The sequence below is a fragment of the Eumetopias jubatus genome, unplaced genomic scaffold (genome assembly GCF_037043125.1).
Source record: "Eumetopias jubatus isolate StellerSeaLion01/CBP00866 unplaced genomic scaffold, mEumJub1_p1.0 scaffold_12, whole genome shotgun sequence".
NCBI lineage: Eukaryota > Metazoa > Chordata > Mammalia > Carnivora > Otariidae > Eumetopias > Eumetopias jubatus.
In genome coordinates, this window is record NW_028274818.1 from 70098836 (window position 1) to 70124547 (window position 25712).

Genomic DNA, 25712 nt, shown 5'->3' on the forward strand with positions numbered 1-25712 from the left:
ACGTGGTTCGAGCACGTCAGCATGCTGGTCATTATGCTCAACTGCGTGACCCTGGGCATGTTCCGGCCCTGTGAGGACGTCGAGTGCCAGTCGGAGCGCTGCAGCATCCTGGAGGTGGGCCCAGGGGCATCCGGGGGGTGGGGGGCACAGCCCACTGGCCAGGGCCAGCCTCGGGGTGACCGGCTGGCAGGACTGGCTCTCAGGCCCCACCTCCCTCCAGGCCTTCGATGACTTCATCTTTGCTTTCTTCGCGGTGGAGATGATCATCAAGATGATCGCCCTGGGCCTCTTTGGGCAGAAGTGCTACCTGGGGGACACATGGAACAGGCTGGATTTCTTCATCGTCATGGCAGGGTATGAACCCCTGGCCACCAGAGCCGGGGCTGGCCCAGGAGACCCTTGTACCCACAGTGGCATCAGTGCCTGACCAAGCCTGGCTGGGAGCCCTGCCCTGCTCGGGCCCCACTGGCTGCCCCGGGGTCTGGCCGTCCCAGGGTCCCACCAGAAAGAGGGATGGGGGCGCACTCTGCAGGGGTCCGGTGGGGCCAATGTTGGGAGGCGGCTGGGGGCTGGGGGACCAGTGCAGCCTCTGCCAGGGAACAGGACACTGCCCCACAGCAGTGGGGGTGGCAGGATGGACACAGATGGTCCGTGAGTGGTGAGGCGCCCCAGGGAGGCTCGGTGCACAGCTCCGGGACCAGGCCTCCTGGCCTCAGCTGGCAAGGTGCCCTGGAGGAAGGTGGTGCTCACCCCTGCCCCCGGGGCCCCACCCACCCCCTGAGCTTCCCTGTCCCTCTGCCGCTCCCCTAGCATGATGGAGTACTCGCTGGATGGACACAACGTGAGCCTCTCGGCCATCCGGACAGTGCGCGTACTGCGGCCCCTGCGTGCCATCAACCGTGTGCCCAGTGAGTGACCCCTCTCCTGGGACAGTCCTGCGTGTCCTGCTGGCCCTACTGAGAGCTCTCCAGGGTCCCCTGGGGCGCAGGAAGTCTACATTGTCTGCTCCTGGACTCCCCAGCCCTGGGGGAGGGCAGGCAAGCCTGCTGTTCACCATGGGCCCCTGAGGATTGGCCACTTCTTGTCTGGAGAGGACATGGCAAACCTGGACCAGGTTGGGGTGTGACAGGCAGGCTGCATGGGGTTTGGGCTCCCCACTGTGCTGCTGGGCGAACCTTAGACTCCCCATCTGCACATTTGGGGTAACACCGGGGGCTGCACGGGCCCTGGTGGCTTCATTGTCTGGCACATGCTGGGCAAACCTCAGGCTCTAACTCTGCCAGAGGGATCCGGTGCTTCTGGGAAGCCTAGAGAAGCTTCTGGGAAGCCTAGAGAAGCTTCCAGAAAGTCACGTGGCTGCTTGTTTGGAAAGCAGCCTGTTCTCACACAGGAGGATGGTTTGGGATTTTTTCCATCTTACGGGTATTCACTGCTGTTACTTCTCCTGGGCAGGAGGGCAGTGCCGGCGGTATACCCTGTAAGAGGTGTGTACATATGTGTGCACGGGTCTGCACGTACTGCATGTCAATACCATGTGCACAGCCTTTCCAGCCGCTGGTCCAGAGTCCTGGTGTCCTCAGCACCCAGGCCTGGGCAGTCAGGGCAGGTCCCACAGCCTCCCCTAAGAAGTTACACACCCTTAGGGATAGGTACGTCCTTCCCCGGGCCTGTCTGCTCCACCAGAGGGCTGGGGTCATGGAGGTGTGCTGTGCCATCGGTCCCCTGGGCCTTTTTTCCACCTGCCCACCTGGCTCTATGCTCAGGGGTCAGATGGAGCTCAGATGCCTTGTGAGCCCGGGGAAGTTACTGAGCCTCTCTGAGCATCTATTTTCCCACTGTAACAGTCAGATGTCAGTGGTACCCAGAGAGGCTGTGTGAGGTGAGGCGATGTGTGCAGCTCCCAGCTGTGCCTGGCACCCACCACACACACGGTCTGCCCACCTGGGCCCACCTGTGAGCTCAGTAAAGTGGCAATGAGACCCATCCCCGCAGATGTGTCCTTTTCAGCCTGCGTGCGCCCAGCATTGCACACCAGCAGCCTGGCCTCCTCTGGGGACACCCCACTGTCCCAAATAGGGAGCCTGCCCTGGACAGGATCGGATGCTCCTTATAATGAGTCCCAAATGGTCACACTCAGGGTTGCATCTCCCTGGGTGCCTGGGGTCCACTCTGACCCCTGGATCATATCTGTGACCCTTTAAGCAGCTGATATCTGCCCAGGGCAAGTGCCTTCTGATCCCGTGCATCCCTCGTGAATCTTCCTCTCAGCCATTTCTGACACTTCAGTGCCGCTCCTGGCTGTGGCTCGCCCCCCGTGACCCCAGGGGCCTGTTCTGCCATGTGCCATGCCCCCCCCCCAGGGTGCTGCTCCCTGAGGCCTCGCACCTGCCCCCTCCCCACCCTCTGGCCCGGGGTGCGGTGTGCTGCCTAAGCCCTGCCCTTGCTCCTCTGGGGAAAGGAGTCATCCTTGCTGAGGTCTGGGAGGGGATATGCCTAGGTAAGTGGGGGGCACATAGGGCTTGGCTCACCCACTCCCAGATTAATTTGCATTAATCCAGTACCCAGGCACAAGGGCTTCAAAACTGCCTCTCAGAAAACCGCCACCTGCCCTGAGGGTCCCTCCCTCCAGTGCAGGGCTCTCCTCCAGTGCAATTCACACAGGGCATGGGAAGAAATTCTCCTTGTAAGACCCAAGGCTCCTAAGTGTTGGAGGCAGCCCAAAGCCTGAACTCCTGGGGGGCCCTGAGGCTGGGGCTGTTGGACTCCTTCAGGGCCTGCCAAATGTGTGGGGACTCAGTACAAGTCCCCCTTGGAGTTGCTGATACCCATGTGTGAACAGCGGGAGGGCTCAGGGCCCACCAGAGGGGCGGGAGGCTAGAAGGAGCCCCGGGAGGGCTGTGCTGTGCTGACTTCTTTCCCTGCCCCTGCAGGCATGCGGATCCTGGTCACGCTGCTGCTGGACACTCTGCCCATGCTCGGGAATGTCCTTCTGCTCTGCTTCTTTGTCTTTTTCATCTTCGGTATCGTCGGCGTACAGCTGTGGGCTGGCCTGCTTCGGAACCGCTGCTTCCTGGACAGCACCTTTGCCAGGTGAGGGGCCTAAGGGCTCTTCTGGCCTCTGTGCCCCCAGCAGGCTCCTCCCCTCCAGCCCCACCCCCTGATGTTCCACCCCTCCAGCCCCACCCCCTGATGCTCTGCCCCCAGCGGGCTCCTCACCTCCAGCACCACCTCCTGATGTTCCCCTCCTCCAGCCCCAGGTGCTCCACCCTCAGCAGGCGCCTCCTCTTCCAGCCCCACCCCGGCAGGCTCCGCCCCCAGCAGGCTCCTCCCCTCCAAGTCCACCCCAGATGCTCCGCCCCCAGCAGGCTCCTCCCCTTCAGGTCTGCTCCAGATGCTCCGCCCTCAGCAGGCTCCTCCCCTCCAGGTCCACCCCAGTTGCTCCGCCCTCAGCAGGCTCCTCCGCTCCAGCTCCACCTTTAGGGGCCCACCCTTAGAATATTCTTAACTGAGGTTCTGTTTTCTGGGTCTGTTTCTGTTTCTTTGTTTTGTTTTTATGTGTGTTTTTGTTTCTTTTTTTGCTAATTCATTTTGCCGTTTCTATTTATCTCTCTCGTTTTTGTCTCTTCCAACTCTGTATCTCACGTTCTCTGTTTCTGTGTGTCTGCATCTCTCTGTGTGTTTCTTTCTCTTGTCTCTGCATCCCTCTCCGGGTGTGTACCTCCTGCCTGCCTGCAGAAACAACAATCTCAGCTTCCTGCGGCCATACTACCAGACGGAGGAGGGCGAGGAGAACCCCTTCATCTGCTCCTCGCGCCGAGACAACGGCATGCAGAAGTGCTCACACATCCCCAGTCGCCGGGAGCTGCGCGTGGAGTGCACGCTGGGCTGGGAGGCTTACGGGCAGCCGCAGGCTGATGGTGCGGTCGGCGCCGCCCGCAACGCCTGCATCAACTGGAACCAGTATTACAACGTGTGCCGCTCAGGCGGTTCCAACCCCCACAACGGCGCCATCAACTTCGACAACATTGGCTATGCCTGGATCGCCATCTTCCAGGTGGGTCCCGGCTCTCCAGCTGAGGGCCTGGGCCTCAGTTTCCCCATCAGCGGGGGTGGGAGGGCACTGCATGGGCGGGGCCGCGGGGGGACGCAGGCGAGGAGGCCCCTGCCGCCCTCCCAGGGCCCTCCGTGTGTGCAGCCGCCTGCCCCCCCAGGTGATCACGCTGGAGGGCTGGGTGGACATAATGTACTACGTCATGGATGCTCATTCCTTCTACAACTTCATCTACTTCATTTTGCTCATCATTGTGAGTGCGGGCGATGGGGCGAGTCCCAGGGGCTGGGTGGGGTGTTCACGGCCACCAGTGTCTGTGGGTGGAGGTGCTCTGACAGCGGGAGAGCCGGCCACGGACCCCAAAAGTCCCCTGTCGGTGGGCGTTGTCATGGCCCCGACACCATGCCCTCCCAGCCTCCACTGACTCTCAGGGTTGCTGCGCCGGCAGAGCTGCAGGGTGGGGCAGCAGAGAGCCAGGGCTGCCCACGGGGTGGCAAGGGACTTCTGCCTGGCCCCCAACGGGAGGTAGTTGGGGGGGAAGCCCACCTCCAAAAGGCCTCAGGCAGCACCCCAGGCCCTTCCACGGCCAGGTCCTGTTTGGAGGCTGCAGAAGACGCAGGACCATGTCTTGGGGTCCCAGCCCTCCCCACTGTTCATGGGCCTGCAGAAACAGCCCTGCACAGGACAGGTCACTTCAAAGGCATGGGTCTCTGCAGTGTAGGTTCCTCCGCCACGCATGGCCCTCCACAGTGTACGTGGGCCTCCAGACATGGAGGTGTCACAGCCAGGGTCTGTGAGGACCCCACTGTGAACAGAGACAGGTATCCTGCCGTCTTGTTTCTGACCACGACCACGAGCAGAGTGTTGGAGGGTGACCCTGCACGGAAGAAGTGAAGCCAAGGGGCTTGGGAAGGTCTGCCCTGGGGGGAGGGGGCGAGCCGTACAGATGATGAGAAGAAGGGTCTCCTGGCCATCCCCGCCCTGTGTGTCCCCCACTGTTCACATGTGGGCTGTCCAGATGAGCAAGCAACACTTACTTCGAGCTCCCATGGCAGGTGCTGACATTTGGCTTCACACCAGCAGGGACCCCACCATCCTAGGGCACCTGCCCCTGGCCCTGAGAACAGGCAGCGTGCAGTAGGGCTCAGTGTTCCCTCTGAGAGTTGGTCACTGCCGTGTTAGAAGCAGCCCTGCCCCCACTGCCCACCCCGCCTGCCCCTGACACCCTGCGACCCTCTTCCCCAGCTCCCTGGGTTAGCAGCCCTGCGAGTGAGTCGCGGCTGGGCCACAGGAGGCTCACTGCTGCCCGCCTGCTGCAGGTGGGCTCCTTCTTCATGATCAACCTGTGCCTGGTGGTGATCGCCACGCAGTTCTCGGAGACCAAGCAGCGGGAGAACCAGCTCATGCGGGAGCAGCGCGCACGGTACCTGTCCAACGACAGCACACTGGCTAGCTTCTCGGAGCCGGGCAGCTGCTACGAGGAGTTGCTCAAATACGTGGGGCACATCTGCCGCAAGGTCAAGAGGCGCACACTGCGCCTCTGTGCTCGCTGGCAGAGCCGCTGGTGCAAGAAGGTGGACCCCAGCAGCGCCCCGCACTGCCAGGGCCCCGGGCGCCGGCCAAGGCGGGCGGGGAGGCACACAGCCTCTGTGCACCACCTGGTCTACCACCACCACCACCACCACCACCACCACTACCACTTCAGCCATGGCAGCCCACGCCGGCCCAGCCCCGAGCCTAGCCCTGGGGACACCAGGCTGGTGCCAGCCAGGGCCTTGCCCTCGCCGCCCTCGTCAGGCCGTGGGCCCCCTGATGCTGAGTCGGTGCACAGTGTGTACCACGCAGACTGCCACGTGGAGGGGCCACAAGAGAGGGCCCGAGTGGCACACACCACGGCCACGGCAGCCGCCAGCCTCAAGGTGGCCACGGGGCTGGGTGCCATGAACTACCCCACCATCCTGCCCTCATCCGTAGGAGGTGGCAAAGGTGGTACCGGCCCCGGGCCCAAGGGGAAGCGGGTCAGCGGGCCTCCAGGCACCGGAGAGCACAGCCCCCTGAGCTTGAGGGGCACTGACCCCTATGAGAAGATCCAGCATTTGGTCGGGGAACACGGTAAGGACCCACCCCCCCACCCGTGGAGAGGAGGTGGGACTTGGGCTGGGTGAGCCGTGAGGAAACGGGACTCTTGGGATGTCTTTGCCGCTCATGTGCTCTCCAGGGAGGACCTGAGTACCTCGATGAGCCCACTTTTTTCCTTTCTCCTTCTGAGCCCTGTAAGAAGGGAGTTGAGGGGGCCCGGGCATCTTGGACTCTGACATCGCTGGCCCGGAGAGAGGGCACCGGGTCTCCTTACACCCTACAGCCAGCCCCAAGCAGCCCCAATGTGAGCGAGACACAGCCTTTGCCAACGAGGGTAGGAGAATTCCAAGACAGACAAACCCCGTTAGAGCCTTTGTTTGGCCTGTGTCTCGTTGCCCCACCTGGCCCCAGGAGAGACCACACGCCCATGTCTGTGGCTGGCCCCCTTTCTAGGTGGGGATGCTGGGACACAGGGTGCAGAATGTAAAACGGGTCACAGAGCCCCCGAGGGTCTGGGAAGGGGCCAGGGTGTGCCTTGATATATTCATGGTCCCCCCCACCTGGGGTTCAGCTGCACCCCCCTCAGACGGGCAATCGGAGGGATGCTAGGTCCCATCAGACCTTGAGGCCTTCCCGGGTGGTGTGTGCAGGGGCACAGGCCACGGTTCATCTGGAGCAGGCAGGGGTGTGTGGTCGGCCCGCCGTGGCCCGTGTGCTTCCAGCCCAGCCTGCTCCATAGGGCTCGGGAGCTGTGGCGCGTTGGGGCCATGGCATGGCGTTGGCGTGAGACACACCTCTGGTTCCAGAGACTCCGCACCAGAAAACTGTGTATGGTGGCTCCTGGGTAGTTTTTGCATCTCTCTGATATCAGAGCTGCAATGGTTCAGACATGTTGGGTCGGGTAGAGCGGTGAAGTTAATTACACCTGTCAAACGTGGGTACGAGAAAAAGGCTCGCGTCCTGTTTCTATGGATGGCGCGGATGGTGCGGCTGCAGGCAGATTAAGCGTCTCTGCCACGGGTGCACACGCGTGCACCACTTACCCCACGGAAGCCTCACTTGGCTGTGGCCTGACCCTGCCTGTGCCCTTCTCCCTGCAGGACTGGGCCGGGCACCCAGCCGCCTGTCGGGCCTGAGCGTGCCCTGCCCCCTGCCCAGCCCCCAGGCGGGCACGCTGACCTGCGAGCTGAAGCACTGTCCGTATTGCACCAGTGCCCTGGACGACCCTGACTTCGAGCTCAGCGACTCTGAGAGCGGAGGCTCAGAAGGCAACGCGGTGTATGAGTTCACACAGGATGTGCGGCACGGTGACCACCGCGACCCCATGCAGTCCCCCCCGGCGGCGGACATACCAGGCCGGAGCAGTGCGCGGCCACGGGCGCAGCATCGGGTGGCCCCGGGCAAGCAGGGCGGGCTTGGCCACGTCTGGGCCACCTTCAGTGGCAAGCTGTGCCGAATCGTGGACAGCAAGTACTTTAACCGCGGCATCATGGTGGCCATCCTCACCAACACTCTGAGCATGGGCGTCGAGTACCACGAGCAGGTGAGGGTAGGGGTGGGTCAGGATGGTCCTCGTGATCCTGGGGAGCACGTCCTCCTGTGGGACCCTGTGGATGGGCTCACAGGGGTCGGGGGCCAGGGACGGGTTGGAGCTGGGTGTGGTCTGCCATAGGAGGTTTTTGTCTGTTGCTCGACAGATGCTCACGGCTCCTTCGTGGGCTGGGTCTCTGTCAAGTAGTGAACACAGACACACACGGTGTGGTTCCCATGTGCAGGTTCTTCCCCACCTAGGGTCCGAGGAGGCCACACAGACCTAGAGGCACCAGGGGCTAAGGACATTCCACCCAGTGGTGCTTCTGAGGATGGGAAGCCCCCGGCTTAGCTCTCATAGAGGGGCTCCCCTTACAAGAGCCAAGACCACTGGCCATGCCCACTGTGGTGCTCCTTGGCAGTTACAAAAGGCCGGAGTGTGGAGTGGCCCCCAGGAGGATGTGGGGGGGGTCATGTCTGGCCTCCCTGCAGCCGTGGAAGCTGTTGACGGTGCATGCTGGCCCTCCTCAACCCCTGCCCTGGACCAGGGCCCAGCAGGGAGGGCAGCAGCCAGATTCAGCAGAGAGAGGGGGTCTTCTGGGGATCAGGCTGGGTCACCTTTGGTGACCAAATGGGGGTTCCTTGTGTCCCACTCTTGGATTTTTCCGGCCACTTAAACGATTTTTTTCATTCTGGAACAATCTGGGGAAAATTCAAGCAGTGGTAAACTTCACTAGGCTTTGTGTGGGGAGGCTCTTTTTTTGGGGGGCAGCCGAGGCAGGGACATCAGGAGGCTTTGGGGAGTCCTCGGTAAGGAAGAGCCTGTGCACGTATACACAATGTGTGCACGTGCACGCATCCATGTGTATTCTGTCACGTACATGTGTGTATGTGCAAGGATTGCTGGTGCAGACACGTGTGCTGGTATGCGTGCACACGGACAGGCGCACACGTGTGTGCACACAGCAAGTCACATGTTGGTAAATGCTCAGGCGTGCACACATGCATGGGAATATCTACATTAGTGTGGTGTGTACATGCACACACGTGCAGACACACAGGTGAGTCAGCAATGCCTCAGTAAGAAAGGCTCCTGGAGCGTGTACCAACAGGAAGGGGCATGTGAGGCCAGCAGGGACCAGGGCAGTGGATCAGAGGCAGCACCCGTGCCGTCTGTACCCTGGGCTCCCCCATGCCCACCCTGGAACCCGGGAGCAAGTGCTCCCGGCCCAGTTCCTATGGCCCGCACTTGCTCTGGTGCTCAGCCACGCCACTGGGCAAGTCCGGCAGGACCCAGGGAGCCAGGACAGCCGGGGTGGGCGCGCTGGGTGGGCAGCGGTCCAGGCAGCATCCAGTTAGTTTGCTTCTGAGCGGCTGCTTCCATGGAGCCTTAACTGCTCCTGGATTCCTGGGAGCAGTGAGCCTCGTCCACTGACGGCCTCCCTGCTACCCACAGCCCGATGAGCTGACCAGTGCCCTGGAGATCAGCAACATCGTATTCACCAGCATGTTCGCCCTGGAGATGCTGCTGAAGCTGCTGGCTTGCGGCCCACTGGGCTACATCCGGAACCCCTACAACATCTTTGACGGCATCATTGTGGTCATCAGGTGGTCCCCCATCTCCCGCCTGGGCCTCAGGGGCCCGGGAAGCTCCAGGGTCAGGCGAACACCCCCCCAGGGGGCTGAGCCCCAGTCAGAGACAGGCTATCACGGGTGGAGTCCCCTCCCTGGGGCCAGGTTCCTCCCCACTGCCACTTACACGTGGTCCGCTGCGTCTCAGATGTTTCTAGAACATAGGGGAGCTGTTCCCTGCAGGAACAGAGTAGGCGCTGAGCCACCCAGCTGGAGGTCATGTAGATCTCAGCCCCTGCGAGGCAGGCAAGCTTGCCTGTGGGGCATCTGCTGCAGCCAAATCAACACAACGGAGTGAGAGAATCTGGGGTAACTGTCCCCCAGGAGGAAGCAGGGCCCTTGGAGTGCAGGGGTTCCCCCAGCAGGGAGGGGGCTAGGCACAGGATGGGGAAGTCCAGAGCGTGAATTCCGGCAGCTTCAGGGGGTCGGCAGCCACCAGGGACGGCAGTTAACTAGCGGGCTTTGGTGACACCGCCACAGTCTCTCAGCCCCCTGGGTGCCTGGACACAGCTGTACCTCTTCTCAGCCACGGGGTCAAGGCAGGCCGCCATGGCTCCAGCCGGCATCCTTGCTTTGGGAAGGGGATGCGCAGGGACCTGTGGCCGGAGGACAGACCCCTGCTGACCCCCGCCCTGGCCCGCAGCGTCTGGGAGATTATCGGGCAGGCTGACGGCGGCTTGTCGGTGTTGCGGACCTTCCGGCTGCTGCGTGTGCTGAAGCTGGTGCGCTTCATGCCTGCGCTGCGGCGTCAGCTGGTGGTGCTCATGAAGACCATGGACAATGTGGCAACCTTCTGCATGCTGCTCATGCTCTTCATCTTCATCTTCAGGTGGGCTGCCCTGCCGAGAGGGGCGGACCCCCCTCCCCACGGCACTGCCCCATGCTCTTGGGGCTGGGTGCTAGGGGGCAGGAGCCCCCAAGTGTCTACAGAGGCTCCGTCATGGATGGATGGCTCCGTGCAGTTGTCACTGGCTGGCACCCTCTGTGTGCTCACAGCTGAATGGGGGGACGGGACAGGCCCCCAGATGAATGGGTCGGGGACTGCCCCAAAGAGAGCAGAGAAGGGGCGAGGGCAGCCAGGCCCAAGTCCATAGCCCTCAGCTGGTATGTGCTGAGTGCCTGCTGTTGGCCAGCCTGGCCTGGGGTCAAGGCCCAAGGATGGGCTGGGGCAGAGAACGGCCCAGGAGGCGGAGTGAGACCGGCATCCCGGGTCCCTCCTACCCCAGCCTGTTTCCCCACTGACCATTTGGAAACAGCTGGGCCCTGGGCACCAAGAGGAAGGCCCTGTAAACCAGAAGGCTGGGGCCAGGCCAGTGGGGAAGGCATGGCAGAGCAGTCCCTGGGTGTGGAGGTGACTATGCGCCATTTCGCCTGCTGTCTGCCTCCCTGTACCCCTCCCTGAAATCACACACCCCTGCTCTGCCCTCAGCATCCTGGGCATGCACCTCTTTGGCTGCAAGTTCAGCCTGACGACAGACACCGGAGACACGGTCCCTGACAGGAAGAACTTTGACTCCCTGCTGTGGGCCATTGTCACTGTGTTCCAGGTAAAGCCTGGGCGGGCATCCCTGATGGGAATGGGGGTCCCCAGGAGAACCAACATCCTGCTCCACGCAGCCGCCGAGTGTGTGCCTTGACCTTTGTGAGGCCGGCATGGGGGGATGCCCTGCAGAACCCCTGCCACCCTCGGGCTTGCCGGCGCCCCCTCTCCCCTGGTCTGGGGCTCTCCCTGCCTCACGGCCCCTCCCCCCAGATCCTCACCCAGGAAGACTGGAACGTCGTCCTCTACAATGGCATGGCTTCCACCTCCTCCTGGGCTGCTCTCTACTTCGTGGCGCTGATGACCTTCGGCAACTACGTGCTCTTCAACCTGCTGGTGGCCATCCTGGTGGAGGGCTTCCAGGCAGAGGTGAGGGGTGGGAGTCCCGCCCAGACTGCCACAGGGAGGGTGGGTTCCTCCATCCTGCAGCCACCACACCTGGCCCTGGCGGTCACTTCGGGGCCCAGCCCTCCTGGCCACGCCTGCCTCCAGGCTGGCCCAGCCATCCCTGGGGACTCCACCCGTGGGTGCTGGGTACGGATGGCTCCCACCTGAGGGAGCTGTGCCTCCCGCTCTGCGGGGCGCAGGGGGACGCCAACAGATCCGACATGGATGAAGACAAGACATCCACCCATTTGGAGGAGGATTTTGACAAGTTCCGGGATCTCCGGGCCACGGGTGAGCGTGTGGGTATTGGGGCTGGTGGTGGCGCTGGGACTCCCGTGGGCAGGCTCTGGGCCGGCGGAGTCCCTTCCTGGAAGCCGTGCAGGTACCAGCCTCCCCCTTCTCACTCCAGAGATGAAGATGTATTCACTGGCCGTGACCCCCAACGGGCACCTGGAGGGCCGCGGCAGCCTGCCCCCTCCCCTCATCATGCGCACGGCAGCCACGCCCATGCCCACCCCCAAGAGCTCCCCACACCTGGACCCAGTCCCCGGCCTCCTGGACTCACGGCGTGGCAGCAGCAGCTCTGTGGACCCGCAGCTGGGCGACCAGAAGTCGTTGGTAGGGACCCTTCCTTGCCCCGCCCTCAGGGCACCCCACTCGCCCGGTCCTTGTGGCCTCTCCCACGGATGAGTGTGGGTCCTGCATGCCCTCCAAGTCACACTGCACAAATCCCTGTCCCCGAGTGGAGGAGGCTGGCACTCTGTTTTTCTATAAATGGAGCCAGGAGCCGCCGCTCTTGTGGGAGGAGCGTAAGCAGAGCAGATATGGGAACGCGTGGCGCCCCTTTCCAGCAGAACGCCAGGCAGGGAGTTTCTCTTCCAAATGGGAATAAAAGATAAAAGCTGGGAGAGCACAGAGCGTACATCAAAGGAGCAAGGAAAGGGACGGTGGAAAGGCGGCCCGTGACAGAAGCCGGCGGGCATCCCACAGAGCCAGCGCCACAGGGCTTTCCGCGCGGACCCAGGAGATGCTGCCCCAGCACACGGCCCACCGCAGCTTCTAAGGCGGGGAGGGTGGGCCAGCGGGCGGGGGGGATCTCACTGCCCAGGGGAAGCTGGGGGTGGGGGGTGTGGACACGGAGACAGGATGTTGCATGTCTGTAACGGAGAAGCCGCCGGGCTGAGCAGCATAAATGCATCTAGCCCGGCTGCTGGGGATCGAGGTGGGGGACAGGCGGTGTAGCGGTGGGAAGCCCAGCCCGTGCTGGCCCCAGGAGGGCAAGTGAGTGAGGGCAGGAAGGATGAGACAGCAGAGGTCAATCCCTGTCTCTCCTGAGACAGCAGCTCAGTTTGTCTTTACAAGTCCCAGGCGCTGCCAGTTAGCAGATTTGGGCCCCCGCACCCCAGCCACTGGGGCGGTGTCTGAGGGCGCCTGGCCCGAGGCTGGTCCCAGGCTCGTGGATAAGCACCTGCACCGGCCCTCCAGCCCATGACGGCTGCAGGTGGCCAGCCGCAGCCTGGCTCGGCCCTCGGACACTTGCTGCCTACGTCTCTAACTCACTGGGGATGGGCTTTGGGCCGCAGGTGTGCCATGGAAATGTGTCACTGGCCGCTCACTGCTAGGGTCATCTGCGCAGTAAAGGAGGTGACTCCTGTGCAGGTGCCACCCATAGTGTTAATAGTAATGCCACTGGTCAGGAGAGGCCCCTGTGGCCAGGGCCCGGGATGTGTGGGGGGATTTGGAGGGCTGTCACTGCTCACTCCTCACCCCCCACACAGTCCAGCCTCCGAAGCTCGCCCTGTGCCCACTGGGGCCCCAACAGTGCCCGGAGCAGCCGGCGCTCGAGCTGGAACAGCCTGGGCCGCGCACCCAGCCTCAAGCGGCGGAGCCAGTGCGGGGAGCGTGAGTCTCTGCTGTCCGGGGAGGGCAAGGGTAGCACGGATGAGGAGGCGGAGGACAGCAGGCCCGGGGCAGAGGCCTCTCCGGGGACACACCCCGTCCCGCTGCGGCACACCGAGTCCCTGGACCACCGCAGCACGCTGGACCTGCAGCCCCCACGGCCGGCCACACTGCTGCCCACCAAGTTCCACGACTGTAACGGGCAGGTGCTGGCCCTGCCCAGTGAGTTCTTCCTGCGCATCGACAGCCACAAGGAGGATCTGGCCGAGTTTGATGATGACATGGAGGATGTGAGTGGAGGAGGCCCATCCCTATGCCTCCTTCCTGTCATGGACTCTCCGCAAAGCAAACCAGAGGCAGGGACTGGGGACATGCCCTGCGTGGGGTCTCATGTACCCCAGGTCAGGGGCGGGGGAGCAGGACAGGCTGAGCGGCACTTGATACAGGCCATGTGGCCTTAGCTCATCCACGGGGAGCTCTGGAGCAGATTCACCCCAGGGTGGACCCAGCCTCCTGCCCAAGGGAGCTCCCCAGATGCAGAGGAGGGCAGGGCAGGGCTCCCTCAGAGAGGCACTGCCCTTGCCCAGGGCAGCTCTGCAGGATGGGGGTCGGCTTGGGCGGTGGGGGTTTCTTCACGGATCCCCCATGTGGGTCTTTCTCAGTGCCCAGGTGGGGAGGATGAGGCTGGGACAGCAGGGACCCCAGAGGCAGCCGGATGGTGGCCGGCCTGGCCCGGAGGGGCCCTGAGGACCTGCACCCCTCTCCCCTAGAGTTGTTGCCTGCGCCTGCACAAGGTGCTGGAACCCTACAAGCCCGCGTGGTGTCACAGCCGCGAACCCTGGGCCCTGTACCTCTTCTCTCCGCAGAACAGGTGAGGGGCACAGCGGGTGGGGGCGGGCCTGCATGGAGCCGACTCCGCCCCCTGGGTCAGTGTCCCTGGCCCCCGCATCTCACTCGCCCCGCCCCACCGTCCAGGTTCCGGGTCTCCTGCCAGAAGATCATCGCTCACAAGATGTTCGATCATGTGGTCCTGGTCTTCATTTTCCTCAACTGCGTCACCATCGCCCTAGAGAGGCCCGACATCGACCCAGGCAGCACCGTGAGGCGCCCTTGCTGCCCTGGGGCGTGGGGGTGAGGGCGGGGCCAAGGGGGCACGGCCAGCCCCGCCCACCGCTCTGTGCTTGCAGGAGCGCGTCTTCCTCAGCGTTTCCAACTACATCTTCACAGCGATCTTTGTGGCCGAGATGATGGTGAAGGTACCGGCCTGCCCGGGAGGAACCCCCATCCAGCCCCCACCTTCTGTGCTCGTTCCCCCCACCCCCCACCACACCTGGGCTCCCCCTCCTCTGCGCCTCCCAGGTGGTGGCCCTGGGCCTGGTCTCCGGCGAGCACGCCTACCTGCAGAGCAGCTGGAATGTGCTGGACGGGCTGCTGGTCCTGGTGTCCCTGGTCGACATCGTCGTAGCCATGGCCTCAGCCGGTGGCGCCAAGATCCTGGGCATCCTGCGTGTGCTGCGTCTGCTACGGACACTGCGGCCCCTGAGGTGGGTGGGGCGGGGGCGTGCGAGGCGGGGCTGCGATTCTGGGAGGTGGGGGGGTATGTATGCCCCCCGCCCTGGGAGGGCTGGGGGCTGCGATCAGGGACGGGACTCTGCTCTGCGTCCAGGGTCATCAGTCGTGCTCCGGGCCTCAAGTTGGTGGTGGAGACTCTGATATCGTCACTCAGGCCCATCGGGAACATCGTGCTCATCTGCTGCGCCTTCTTCATCATCTTCGGCATCCTGGGGGTGCAGGTGCGCGTCCCGCTTGCCCACGGGTGGCCCGGCCGTGGCCCTGTGGTCTGTGGTCCGCAGCAGCCTGGCAGCCCAGAGACGGTCGTGTGGGGGCAGGTCTGGTGGGCCGGGGGCACAGGACCTGGCCCGCGGGGTGACCTCCGCACCCTGGTCAGCTCTTCAAAGGGAAGTTTTATTACTGCGAAGGCGCTGACACCAGGAACATCTCCACCAAGGCCGAGTGCCGGGCTGCCCACTACCGCTGGGTGCGGCGCAAGTACAACTTCGACAACCTGGGCCAGGTGGGCGGGGCTGGGGGTGGAGGCGGGCGGGTGGGGAAGGGGCGCGTGCGGCTCTTCCTCTGGGAAACCGGAACCACGGTCATCAGCGGGGTGGTGTGGTCCCTCTGCGTCTCTGGGTGGAGGCAGAGCTGCGGTGACCAGCCTTATTCTGACCCCACAGGCGCTGATGTCCCTGTTTGTGCTGTCCTCCAAGGATGGCTGGGTGAACATCATGTACGACGGGCTGGACGCCGTGGGCATAGATCAGCAGGTACAGAGGGTGGTGGGGACCCACTGGTCCCTGTCTTCTGGGACATGCCAAGGAACCTTTCCTCAAGAGGCTCGTTTGCAGCCTCAGAATTTCCAGCCATCTCTCTCAGGGCCCCATCTATGACCTCGGACTGCACGCGCCACCCTTGGGAAGAGGGGCCCAGGGGATGGGCACCCACATGTCACTTGTGTGCCGTAGCCCGTGCCCAACCACAACCCCTGGATGCTGCTGTACTTCATCTCCTTCCTGCTCATCGTCAGCTTTTTTGTGCTCAACATGTTTGTGGGCGTCGTGGTGGAGAATTTCCACAAGTGCCGGCAGCACCAGGAGGCCGAGGAGGCCCGACGGCGTGAGGAGAAGCGGCAGCGGCGGCTGGAGCGAAAACGCAGGAGTAAGGCGCTCTCAGGGCGGCGGTGGTGGGGGAGGGAGAGTCATCCCTTCCACCTGCGCGAGCCCCGTGCCTGTGGGACCTGGGTCCAGCCGAGAGGCGGGCTCCCGGCCCCGAGCCTGGCCCCGGCCTCCCTTGCCCATGGGTGTGGTGGGCACTCAGGCAGCATCTGTGCGTGCACGGCAGGCCTGGAGTCCCCTCCCCGATGGTCTGCACTGGGGCGTCCGGAGGAGCCAGGGCAGGGGAGGGCCGCACGGCAGGAGGCAGGGGTCTCCTCCCAAACAGAACAGGACATGAATGAGACCCCCACTTTTCACTGCCCGTGGCTGTGGGGCAGGTTCGTACCCATGAGGGTTCTCACACCGTGGGAAGAGCGAGTAAAGCCATCAGAGTTAGACAGGGTCTTAGGGAAGTCCCAGCCGGCTTGTGGGCAAGGAGGGCGTCTGACGGGGGAGAGGGGGGGGACCTGCTAAATGCCCCCACCCAGCCTGCCCCGCGTGGAGTGTTCTCGCCCCACCCCCCCGAGGCCAGCTCAGACCATCTCCTTGTCTTTCCAGGCACTTTCCCCAGCCCAGGTATCTGCCCCCACCCCTGCCCTGCATGTCTCAGCCCCCTTGCTTCTGCCAACCAGCGCATGGGGCTGTGGGCTGGCCTGGCCTCAGTTCTTCCGTGGCTGTGTGCGGAGGGGTGGACCTTGCAGGCTGGTGCCAGGCCTGCTGGGGTCCCTTGCCGGGCGGGCACGAAATGGCTGGGATGGGCGCCAGGCTTCAGTGGGAGGGGAGAGGATTTGCTGGCTCACCTGCCCAGTGTCGGTGCTGCTGCTTCCAAGCTCGGGCCTGCCCCTCTGCCTGGCTGCACGCATGGCTGGTCCACTGCATTCTGGGACACCTGCCTGGTTGCAGCTCCTCCGCATCCTCGGCACTGGCCTGACCTGATGGGCTGCTGGCCTCCGGCTTTATGAGCTGAGCCCAGTTCTTCAGTGATGCACGCCAGCCCAAGGGGCATGAGGGTCCCAGGGAGGGGTTGGTCCCCATCAGCCCCTGTCCTCCCAGGCCCTGGGCCAGCCGGCCGGGGCAGCCCTAGCTCTTGCCACCCTGGGCACTGCCTGTGCAGGACTCTGTGGCCCAGGCGTGTCCCCATGTCCAGCGATGGCAGCTGCGCCCTGACCCAGTGCTCAGTGGACTTTGACAAGCTCTAAAGGAGTTACTGCAGACAGAACGTTTAGTGCAGGCAGAACCGTTGGGGGGTGCAGGACCTCCCCAGGTCATGGCCATCGTCGTCAGATGGACCAGAGGTCCGGCAGAGCCCAGACAACAGGCAGTGGCCACTGGTCTCTTGGAGGACAAGGAGGGGAGACACTGTGGGCCTGGTGACCGGGGGCAGCTCATGTCCAGACTGAGATGGAGCTGGTGGGCGGACCCCCCTGCCCTGTGACCACCGGGGCTGGGGACGGGACTGGCCCTGCCCCCAGGAAGGCCCCTGTCTGCTCAGTCTTCGTTCTCAGCATATCTGCGCCCTGCCGTGAGCCCAGGAGAGTGGACCACAAGGGCCAGCTCGGGAGCACCTGGCAGGGTGGGGACCAAGCAGGGCCAGGTGGGGTCTCAGCTGCCTGGCCCATGCCTAGCACCTGTCCTGGGGCCAGGGCCCCCAGGAGATCAGACGGCGACCTGCTCCTGAGACCCACTCTTGCCCTGCCCCCCAGCCTGTGGTCCCAGCCAGCAACAGGAGCTGGACTGCCTGGGAGCCTCTTCTTTCCTAGAAGGGGCCCCCCTTCCTGGGAGAAATTATTTCCTCCAGGCTCAGGCGAGCGCCCTGTGTTTGAGCCCAGGGCCCTCCCCCAGCAGTCCTGCGCTGCAGCCTCCCAGCAGACGAGCAGGGACATCCCAGTGCCACCAGGGCGCAGGCAGCCCCCACCCCAGCTCACGGACACCCTCTCCCTGCAGAGGCCCAGCGCCGGCCCTACTATGCCGACTACTCGCCCACCCGCCGCTCCATCCACTCGCTGTGCACCAGCCACTATCTTGATCTCTTTATCACCTTCATCATCGGGGTCAACGTCATCACCATGTCCATGGAACACTACAACCAGCCCAAGGTGGGGCTCGGCCCCTGGAGATGCCCGCCCAGCCTGCCTCCAGGACGGGCCACGGGGACACAAGCCTCGGGGCAGGGAGGGGGTGGACCTAGGTGGGGTTTGGTGCTCAGTGGGGTGGCCCGAATCAGAGCTGGTGGGGGGTCCTGGGTCTGCAGCTTGGTCCGAGCCCTCCCTGGGGTTTACAGGGTATGTGAAGCTGTGGTTTGAGCAAAGTGTCCTTTTTTTAAAACCGGTTGAAACTCCGAGGGCCCCCTACCCTGGAGCGCCCTCCCCACAGTGGTTCAGTCTGGAAACACTGGCTGTAGGAACATCCGTGAGTCCAGCTGCCCAGGAGCAAGCTGGGCAGGGGGCGGGCAGGTGGAAGGTGGTTAGCTTTTTATTTTACCCCCATTGTGTCTGTGTCCCCATTGTGTCTTGAAGAAGGGACGCCCCTCTCCCCCGGCAGAGGAAGGGAGTGGTCTCCGCTGGGTCTGGTGTGGCCCCGCCCCAGGCTGTGGGTGGGGGCCCGGTCGAGGTGGGGCGGGGGGTCTGCGCTGGGAGCAGTAGGTGTCCCCCACATGAGGGCTCAGAACATTACAAGGGTACCTCCAGGCCGCACCTCACAGGCCTGCCCCAGCCCCACACGCAGAGGAGAGGTGTGGGGCAGGCTGACCAGGACACAGGCACTACGGGCCGGGAGCCTCCGTCTGCAGCCTGACTCTCTGCTCACAGTCCCTGGACGAGGCTCTCAAGTACTGCAACTACGTGTTCACCATCGTCTTCGTTTTTGAGGCCATGCTGAAGCTCGTGGCTTTTGGGTTCCGGAGGTTCTTCAAGGACAGGTGTGTGGGGCAGGCGCCAGGGCCTGGAGAAGCCTCGGGGCGGGGTGGGGGGGTGCCTGAGAGCCACAGCCCTCCTCCCCTGGGCCGGCCGGAGTAGTGGCGAGGGATGTGCCCGGGGCGCAGGACGGAGGTGCTCAGCCCACCCACCACCCGCCCCAGGTGGAACCAGCTGGACCTGGCCATCGTGCTGCTGTCCATCATGGGCATCACGCTGGAGGAGATCGAGATGAACGCAGCTTTGCCCATCAACCCCACCATCATCCGCATCATGCGCGTGCTCCGCATCGCCCGCGGTAGGTGGCCTGCCTGTCCTTCCTTGCTGCCCAGAGGCTGGTGGAGGGCCCTGCTGCTGGGCTTCACAGCCCAGGCCCGGCATCCTTCCTCTGCTCACCCTGCAGCATCCGCCTGGGGACCGTGTGGGGGACGGGGAGTGTAAGGGATGGGGGTGGCCCATGGTCTCCCCCAGCAAAGGAGGGTTGGACCGGCGTAGGCCCCATGCCCCCTACTGATGCTCGGCTCTTGGCCTTAGTGCTGAAGTTGCTCAAGATGGCCACAGGCATGCGGGCTCTGCTGGACACAGTGGTTCAAGCCCTGCCCCAGGTAGGTCAGCAGCTCCAGGCCCCGTTCCGGCATCACCGCCCCGAGGGCGCGCATTACAGACTCCCCTAGAAGCACAAGGCATGGGAGGGCCTCGCTGGGTCATTCGCTCATGTAGTCTTCAGTCTTGTAAAAACTGCGGTAATCAGCCCACGTGTGCGGGGAGTAACTCAGCTGCACGGGCAGAGAAGGGCTGGGCGCTTTCTGGGTCTCGGCCCCTCTGGGGAAGGCTGGAAACCAGCGCCCCCTCCCCTGTCAAGTTCTGGATGTGGTGGGCAGAGGACTTGGCCCTGATGGGCTTGTCAGAGTTCAGAGGACCATGTGTTGGCCACGGGTCCCACTCCTCTTTGGAGCCAACTCAGGCTCCGCGTCCTCACTTCCTGCACTTACGGCCCTGATCCTGATCTTCCGTGGTCTCTTCAGCTGAAAGAGACTCATGATCCCATTTATGCTGTGCCCAGTCCCTCTGCCAACCCGCCCGACCATCTGTCCATCTACCCTTGTGTCCATCTGTCCGTACATCCAGCCCTGCTAGCCTGTCGCCTGTCCCCCGTGCAGCCGCTCGCTCACCCCCACGCACCTCACACCCTCCCCACTTCAGTTGGCCGCCACCGGTCCCCTCAGCAGCCCGCTCAGCCCGTGTCTGCGGAAGTGGCAGATGGGGAGGAGTAGGGGGACAGGTGCTGGAGAGGCAGGGTCACAGGAGGCACATGAGGATGGGGCGTCCTGCCGAGTGCAGTAGGAGGACAGGTTGGAAGAGTAATGAGCAAGCGGGGGCAGTCCCTGCTTTGTCTGCACCCATGGGGTCCCCGAGGCTGGAGATAGGCCCCGTGCAGAGTCCACCGGGGCCCCCGGGACACCCCTGGGGCTCTAAAGATCAGAGGCGCTACCGGCAGTGGGGTCTGCGGCCCAGGGTGCAGCGGGGGTGTGAGGAGAGCAGGGACAGAGGTGGGGGTGCGTGGGGGGCTTTGGGTGTCGGGCAGAACAGGAGCCCCTGGGGGTCACAGCTCCAGTGCTGGGAGGGATGGGTCCAGAACAGGGCTCCAAGGCAGTGTCTGAGAGCCCGTGGGGAATGTGGGTGAGGGCAGCCCAGCGCCAAGTGCCCAGCGGGTGGGGGCTGAGGCGGCCCCTGACCTCATTCTGCTTCTTTTCCTTGTGTAGGTAGGGAACCTCGGCCTACTTTTCATGCTCCTGTTTTTTATCTATGCTGCCCTGGGGGTGGAGCTGTTTGGGAGGCTCGGTGAGTGTGCACAGCTTCCTGCATGTGCATGAGGCCCTTGGCGCGCCGGCCAGGCAGACGCGGAGCGTAGGCCTCCTGCCACATCTTCCCCCGGCCCAGCCCCCATCAGCCCTTCACTGCCCAAGACCAGCACGGACAGCAGACACACGTGGGAGCATCTGCACACGTTCATGCACGCACGCACACGCACGCACACTCAGTTGGGGGCACAAAGCCACGCGTGAGCATGAGAAGTATGCACAGGCCGTATGCACCCACAAACCCGTCCGTGCACGAGTCTCCCTGAGCTTCATGTGCTCCCCTGCCTCCTAATTGTCCTAATTGTCACCAAGAGTGTCCCTCATTCCTCAGGCCTGAGGCTCTGGGCAGGGAGCCGGTGGGGCTTCTGTCACCACCCGGCCCCTGCGGGATCTCTTGAGCACCTGGTCTAACTGAGCAGGCCCCAGGGCAGGCCCATCCACGAGGGGGCTGACGTGGCTCTCCCAGCTCAGGTCTGCCCAGAGCTCAGCAGCTGGTGCCCCAGACTCCAGGCCTCACGAATCCTGGCTTGGCCCATCATTCACCGTGCCTCCTACTCCAAGGCAGCCCTGTCCTGCTGCTGAGGCCTGAGAGTGTGCTGACCCCACAGGCAGGCCTGGGGAGCATGGGTGCCATCTGCTGGGGCTGAGCCAGAACCGGCTGCCACGGCAGGGTTGGCCTGTGTATCCACAGAGACCGTGTCCATCTGGAAAGCCCCAGGTCTGAGGCCAGGGCTCCAGGCCAGGCCCAGAGGCCGCCTCCGCGGCTGCGAGAGGAGCAGTTCTGTCCCCACCCCACCCCCACCTCAAAAGGACACAGCCCCCACAGAGGCCAGGGCCGTTTACCACAGAGAGCAGGACCTTCTCCCCGGGGGAGGGCAGGGCCCGCAGTGGGTCAGCGTGGTCCCTGGGGCCTGGGGTGTGCACCACCCCTGCCGCACCCGCGGGCTGACCGGACGAGGGTCTCCCCGGCAGAGTGCAGTGAGGACAACCCCTGTGAGGGCCTGAGCCGGCACGCCACCTTCTCCAACTTTGGCATGGCCTTCCTCACGCTGTTCCGCGTGTCCACGGGGGACAACTGGAACGGAATCATGAAGGTACTAGCCCGAGCCTGGCAGCGGCCCCCCCCACCAGCGGGCACCCCACGCGGGTGGGCGGGGCGCCCAGCACTGCCCTTCAGCCGCCCGCCCCACCCTCAGGACACGCTGCGGGAGTGTGCCCGCGAGGACAAGCACTGTCTCAGCTACCTGCCCGCCATCTCCCCCATCTACTTTGTCACCTTTGTACTGGTGGCTCAGTTCGTACTGGTGAACGTGGTAGTGGCCGTGCTCATGAAGCACCTGGAGGAGAGCAACAAGGAGGCCCGCGAGGACGCCGAGCTGGACGCCGAGCTGGAGCTGGAGGTGGCGCAGGGGCCGCCTGCCTGCCCCCGGCCCGCGGCCCAGCACGGCCCAGATGCCCCAGGCCTCCTGGTTGTGCGCAAGGTGTCGGTGTCCAGGATGCTGTCACTGCCCAATGACAGTTACATGTTCCGGCCCGTGGCACCCGCCTCGGCCCCGCACCCGCACCCGCTGCGGGAAGCGGACGTGGAGACATGCTCGGGCGCAGCTGCCACAGGTACGGCCCCTCCAGGTGGCCCAGGGACTGGGGCCGGGCGGGCCTCAGGCAGGGTAGTGACCGCTGAGGGCACTTGCTTTCCTGCCCCAGGCCCAGCGACTTCCGCACACTCTCCGCCTGTGGAGCCCTGCATCTCTCTCCAGGTCCCCTCAGCGGCCACACTCTCCCCGGCCAGGGACAGCGACACCCTCCATGCCCTGTCCCCTCGGGGCACAGCCTGCTCCCCCAGCCTCAGCCGGCTGCTCTGCAGACAGGTAGGAGAAGCTGGCCCAGTCCTGCAGCCCAGGCCTGGGGATTCCTCTGTGGTTCCTCCCCTATTTGAAGAGTGAGGGACAGGGACACCAGAGAAGAGAGTGGGAGCATGTCCCTGGAGCCTGAGACAAAGTGCAGGTCCCTGGGGATCATGTCTCCTCCTCAGGCGGCAGCCTCAGTGCCTTGCAGCACCCCGAGCCTTGCCTGCACCCACAGACCTCCCTCCAGCCCCATGGCCTCGTACCCTCTCCTTCCCCCTGACCCCTGTCCTTGGGGTGGTGGTGGGCAGGGTGAGGCTCTGCCCACAGGAGTTCAGGTCCCCAGCCCTCTGTCCTCACCGTCCCACGGCATGACCGGAGCTGGTGGTGAGCATCTGGCAGGCTGGTCCCGAGCGGTGTATTCAGCACGGGTGGGGCTGGGGCACAGAGCATCCCCCCCAGTGGCTCCCAGCCACATCTCAACCTGATTCCTAGGCTCGGGGGTCATAAGCCCAACCTGGGGCTTCTCTGGCGAGCGCCGTTCACATCCCTGGCTGCCGACTGGGTTCTGCCTGGCTTTGTTCCTCATCGGATCCTGGGTCCTTCCTTGCAGGAGGCCATGCACACCGACTCGCAGGAAGGGCACGTTGACGGCCCCAGGGACAGCGGCCCGGGCTGGGGGGAGCCTGGCAGGAAGACCCCCGTGAGGCAGGCATCCCTGGGGGCCTCCATACGGTCCCCACCCCGGTCCCCGCGGCCCAGCAGTGTCCGCACCCGCAAGCACACTTTTGGGCAGCGCTGCATCTCCGGCAGGCCACCAGCCCCAGGAGGGGAGGAGGCTGAGACCCCGGATCCTGCCGATGAGGAGGTCAGCCATATCACCAGCTCGGCCCTGAGCCCCTCAGCCTCGCCCGCTGCCCGAGGAGGGGGAGGCAGTGACCCGGACCTGCGGAGGTTCTACAGCGTGGACGCCCAGGGCTTCCTGGACCAGCCTGGCCAGGCAGATGAGCAGAGGCGGTCCTCCGGGGAGCAGGGGGGTGGGGATGGCCACCCGGAGGCCAGGGAGGCGAAGGCTCGGGCCCCAGAGGCAGAGCCAGCCTTGGGGGCACGCAGGAAGAAGAAGATGAGCCCGCCCTGCATCTCTGTAGACCCCCCTGTGGAGGACGAAAGCACGGCCCGGGCCCCAGTGGCCGAGGGCAGCAGCACCACTCTGCGGCGGCGGACCCCGTCCTGTGAGGCCACACCACACAGGGACTCCCTGGAGCCCGTGGAGGGGGCAGGGTTGGACCCTGCCACCAGGGGGGAGCGTCGGGCCCAGGCCCCCTGCCGTGCAGAACACCTGACCGTCCCCAACTTTGCCTTTGAGCCGCTGGACGCGGGGGGCCCTGGCGGAGACCCGTTTTCAGATGGTGGCCACAATATGGCCCCAGAACCCAGGGCTTCCTTCTCAGGGGCCACGGTGCCTCCTGAACCCCACAAAACCGAGCCTCCCATGCCCTCCAGTGACCTCCCAGAGAAGGGGCGGGGGCTGCACTTCAAAGTCCTCCAGACCCCCCCAAAGAAAGCAGGGTCTCCCCCAGCCACCCCCACCCCAGGTAACAGTGTAGACAGGCCCGTGTAGCTCAGGGCATGGTGCCACACAGGTTTTAGCAGTGGGGTTGGGATGCACCCAGCGGGGTGGCGGCCCCGGGCAGGGCTGTGCGTGGACCCCAGCACGGGCCCCGCCGCATCAGGCCCGCAAGGCCGCCCGGGGAGGGAGGCAGACACTGGGTCTAGGCAAAGCAGAACAGGGAGGAGCCCCTCAGCCTGCGAGCCTCCATCTGGTGGATTCAGGTTTGGGTTTTTCCGAGTTTCATCACCGTGGTCTGAGGCTGTGCCAGCGCCCTGTCAGGGGTCCCCTGACAGCCGCTGTGTCCCCGTGACAGGGATCAGGAAACGACCAGAAGGAGGCAGTCCGAGGCTACCCAGCAGAGCCCCGTTCTCACGCCCACTTATTTTTCTAGGGAACACGTGCTTGGGGCCACCTGTGCCCTCCTGGGTGGCAGCTTGGTCCCTGAGGCCGCCACAGCCACACTCAACTGTCCCTCAGTCTGAGTTCTCACCTGTCCGTTCTCACTCCTCATCACTGTCTCCCCAGCTCCCCTCCAGGCCCACGCCCCACCATTCTGCCCTCGGGTATTCCAGACGCGCCCGTATCGCGGCGTGGGGTCCGTGCAATAAAGTCCCCCGCCGCTGCCGGCGGCCCCGCCTGTGCCCGGGCTGAGCGGTGCTTGCCGATGCCCCTGCGTCTTGTGGACCTTTCTTTTATAAATTCAGGTTAAACGTTGCAATAATCTGATACAGGAAATTTGGCTTCTTAAGGGAAGGGGCAGTGGGGTGGGGGGCCAAGCAAATGGAATAAATATTAACTTATTTAAGAAATGCGTTGTATTATCACCGGCAGGATCCGTATTCCCGCATGGGAGCGCAGCCAGCCTGTTGCCTTGCCGAGAGCAGGGCTGGGTGATGTGGGCCTGCGGCCGGCTCCAGCACCAGCCCCAGGGTCCTTGCAGAGGTTCGGCCTGTCCCCTCTGGTGGCCGAGGGAGGAGCCAAGTTCACAGCCCTGACTTTTGACCTGTCCGGCGCCCTGCTGGCCTCTCAGGGTCCAGGGCTCGTGTGAGGCATGAGAGCAGGTACAGATGGGCCCAGACAGGGTAGAACTTGGGATCCCTCAAGAGTCCCACCGGTGATGGCTGTGACCATGCTAGCTGGTGGCCAAGCCCAGTATAGACCAGCTCCAGGGTAGGGTCCAGGCCCTTCCCTTCCAGCCACGTAGCAAAGCAGGAGCCCGCCGTGGCCCACCATAGCCTCCTCCAGGGTGGTCTGAGTGGTGGGAGGCCCCACCTGGCTGAGGCCAGAGCCCCTCTGCTCTGACCCCGGTGGGCAGGGCGAACACCAGGGCCTACAGGGTCTCCTTCTCGTCTCAGCCCCCACGTTCACCCCAATCTCTCGGCCCACAGCTCCCCTGGGGCCAGGGTGTCCAACTGAGGGGCTCCAGCTCCATGATTGATTGGAAAAGTGACCCTAGCTGGAGGTCCACAGAATTTGCAGATGCCCCCTGCCCTCCCTCACAGCTGCTCACTGGGTCCCCCACCAGGCACAGCCAGCTGAGCAGGAGGCCAGGGTCCCAGGTCCATGATGTCCGTATTCTGCAGGGTTGGGGGGCTGCCCTGAGTCCTGCATGTGCTTGGCCTGAGGTGGGTCAGGGAGGGCTATACACCTGCT

The 25712-nt window shown here is 64.2% G+C and overlaps 1 protein-coding gene across 1 annotated transcript; it reads left to right on the forward strand.

Moving 5' to 3' along the window:
• Positions 1 to 24785, forward strand: CACNA1H (calcium voltage-gated channel subunit alpha1 H). Its single transcript, XM_028111946.2, has 32 exons — positions 1 to 114; positions 221 to 354; positions 811 to 908; positions 2931 to 3090; positions 3736 to 4054; positions 4212 to 4304; positions 5371 to 6163; positions 7231 to 7673; positions 9117 to 9268; positions 9936 to 10121; positions 10722 to 10839; positions 11046 to 11201; positions 11420 to 11510; positions 11629 to 11837; positions 12998 to 13408; positions 13889 to 13989; positions 14094 to 14217; positions 14306 to 14374; positions 14478 to 14662; positions 14785 to 14911; positions 15067 to 15192; positions 15353 to 15442; positions 15641 to 15833; positions 17774 to 17925; positions 18637 to 18746; positions 18906 to 19039; positions 19276 to 19346; positions 20505 to 20583; positions 21576 to 21697; positions 21800 to 22217; positions 22308 to 22471; positions 23061 to 24785. The coding sequence occupies exons 1-32, from the start codon at positions 22 to 24 to the stop codon at positions 24066 to 24068; spliced, it is 6729 nt and encodes a 2242-aa protein (XP_027967747.1). The 5' UTR covers positions 1 to 21; the 3' UTR covers positions 24069 to 24785.
• Positions 24786 to 25712: the final 927 nt, after the last annotated feature.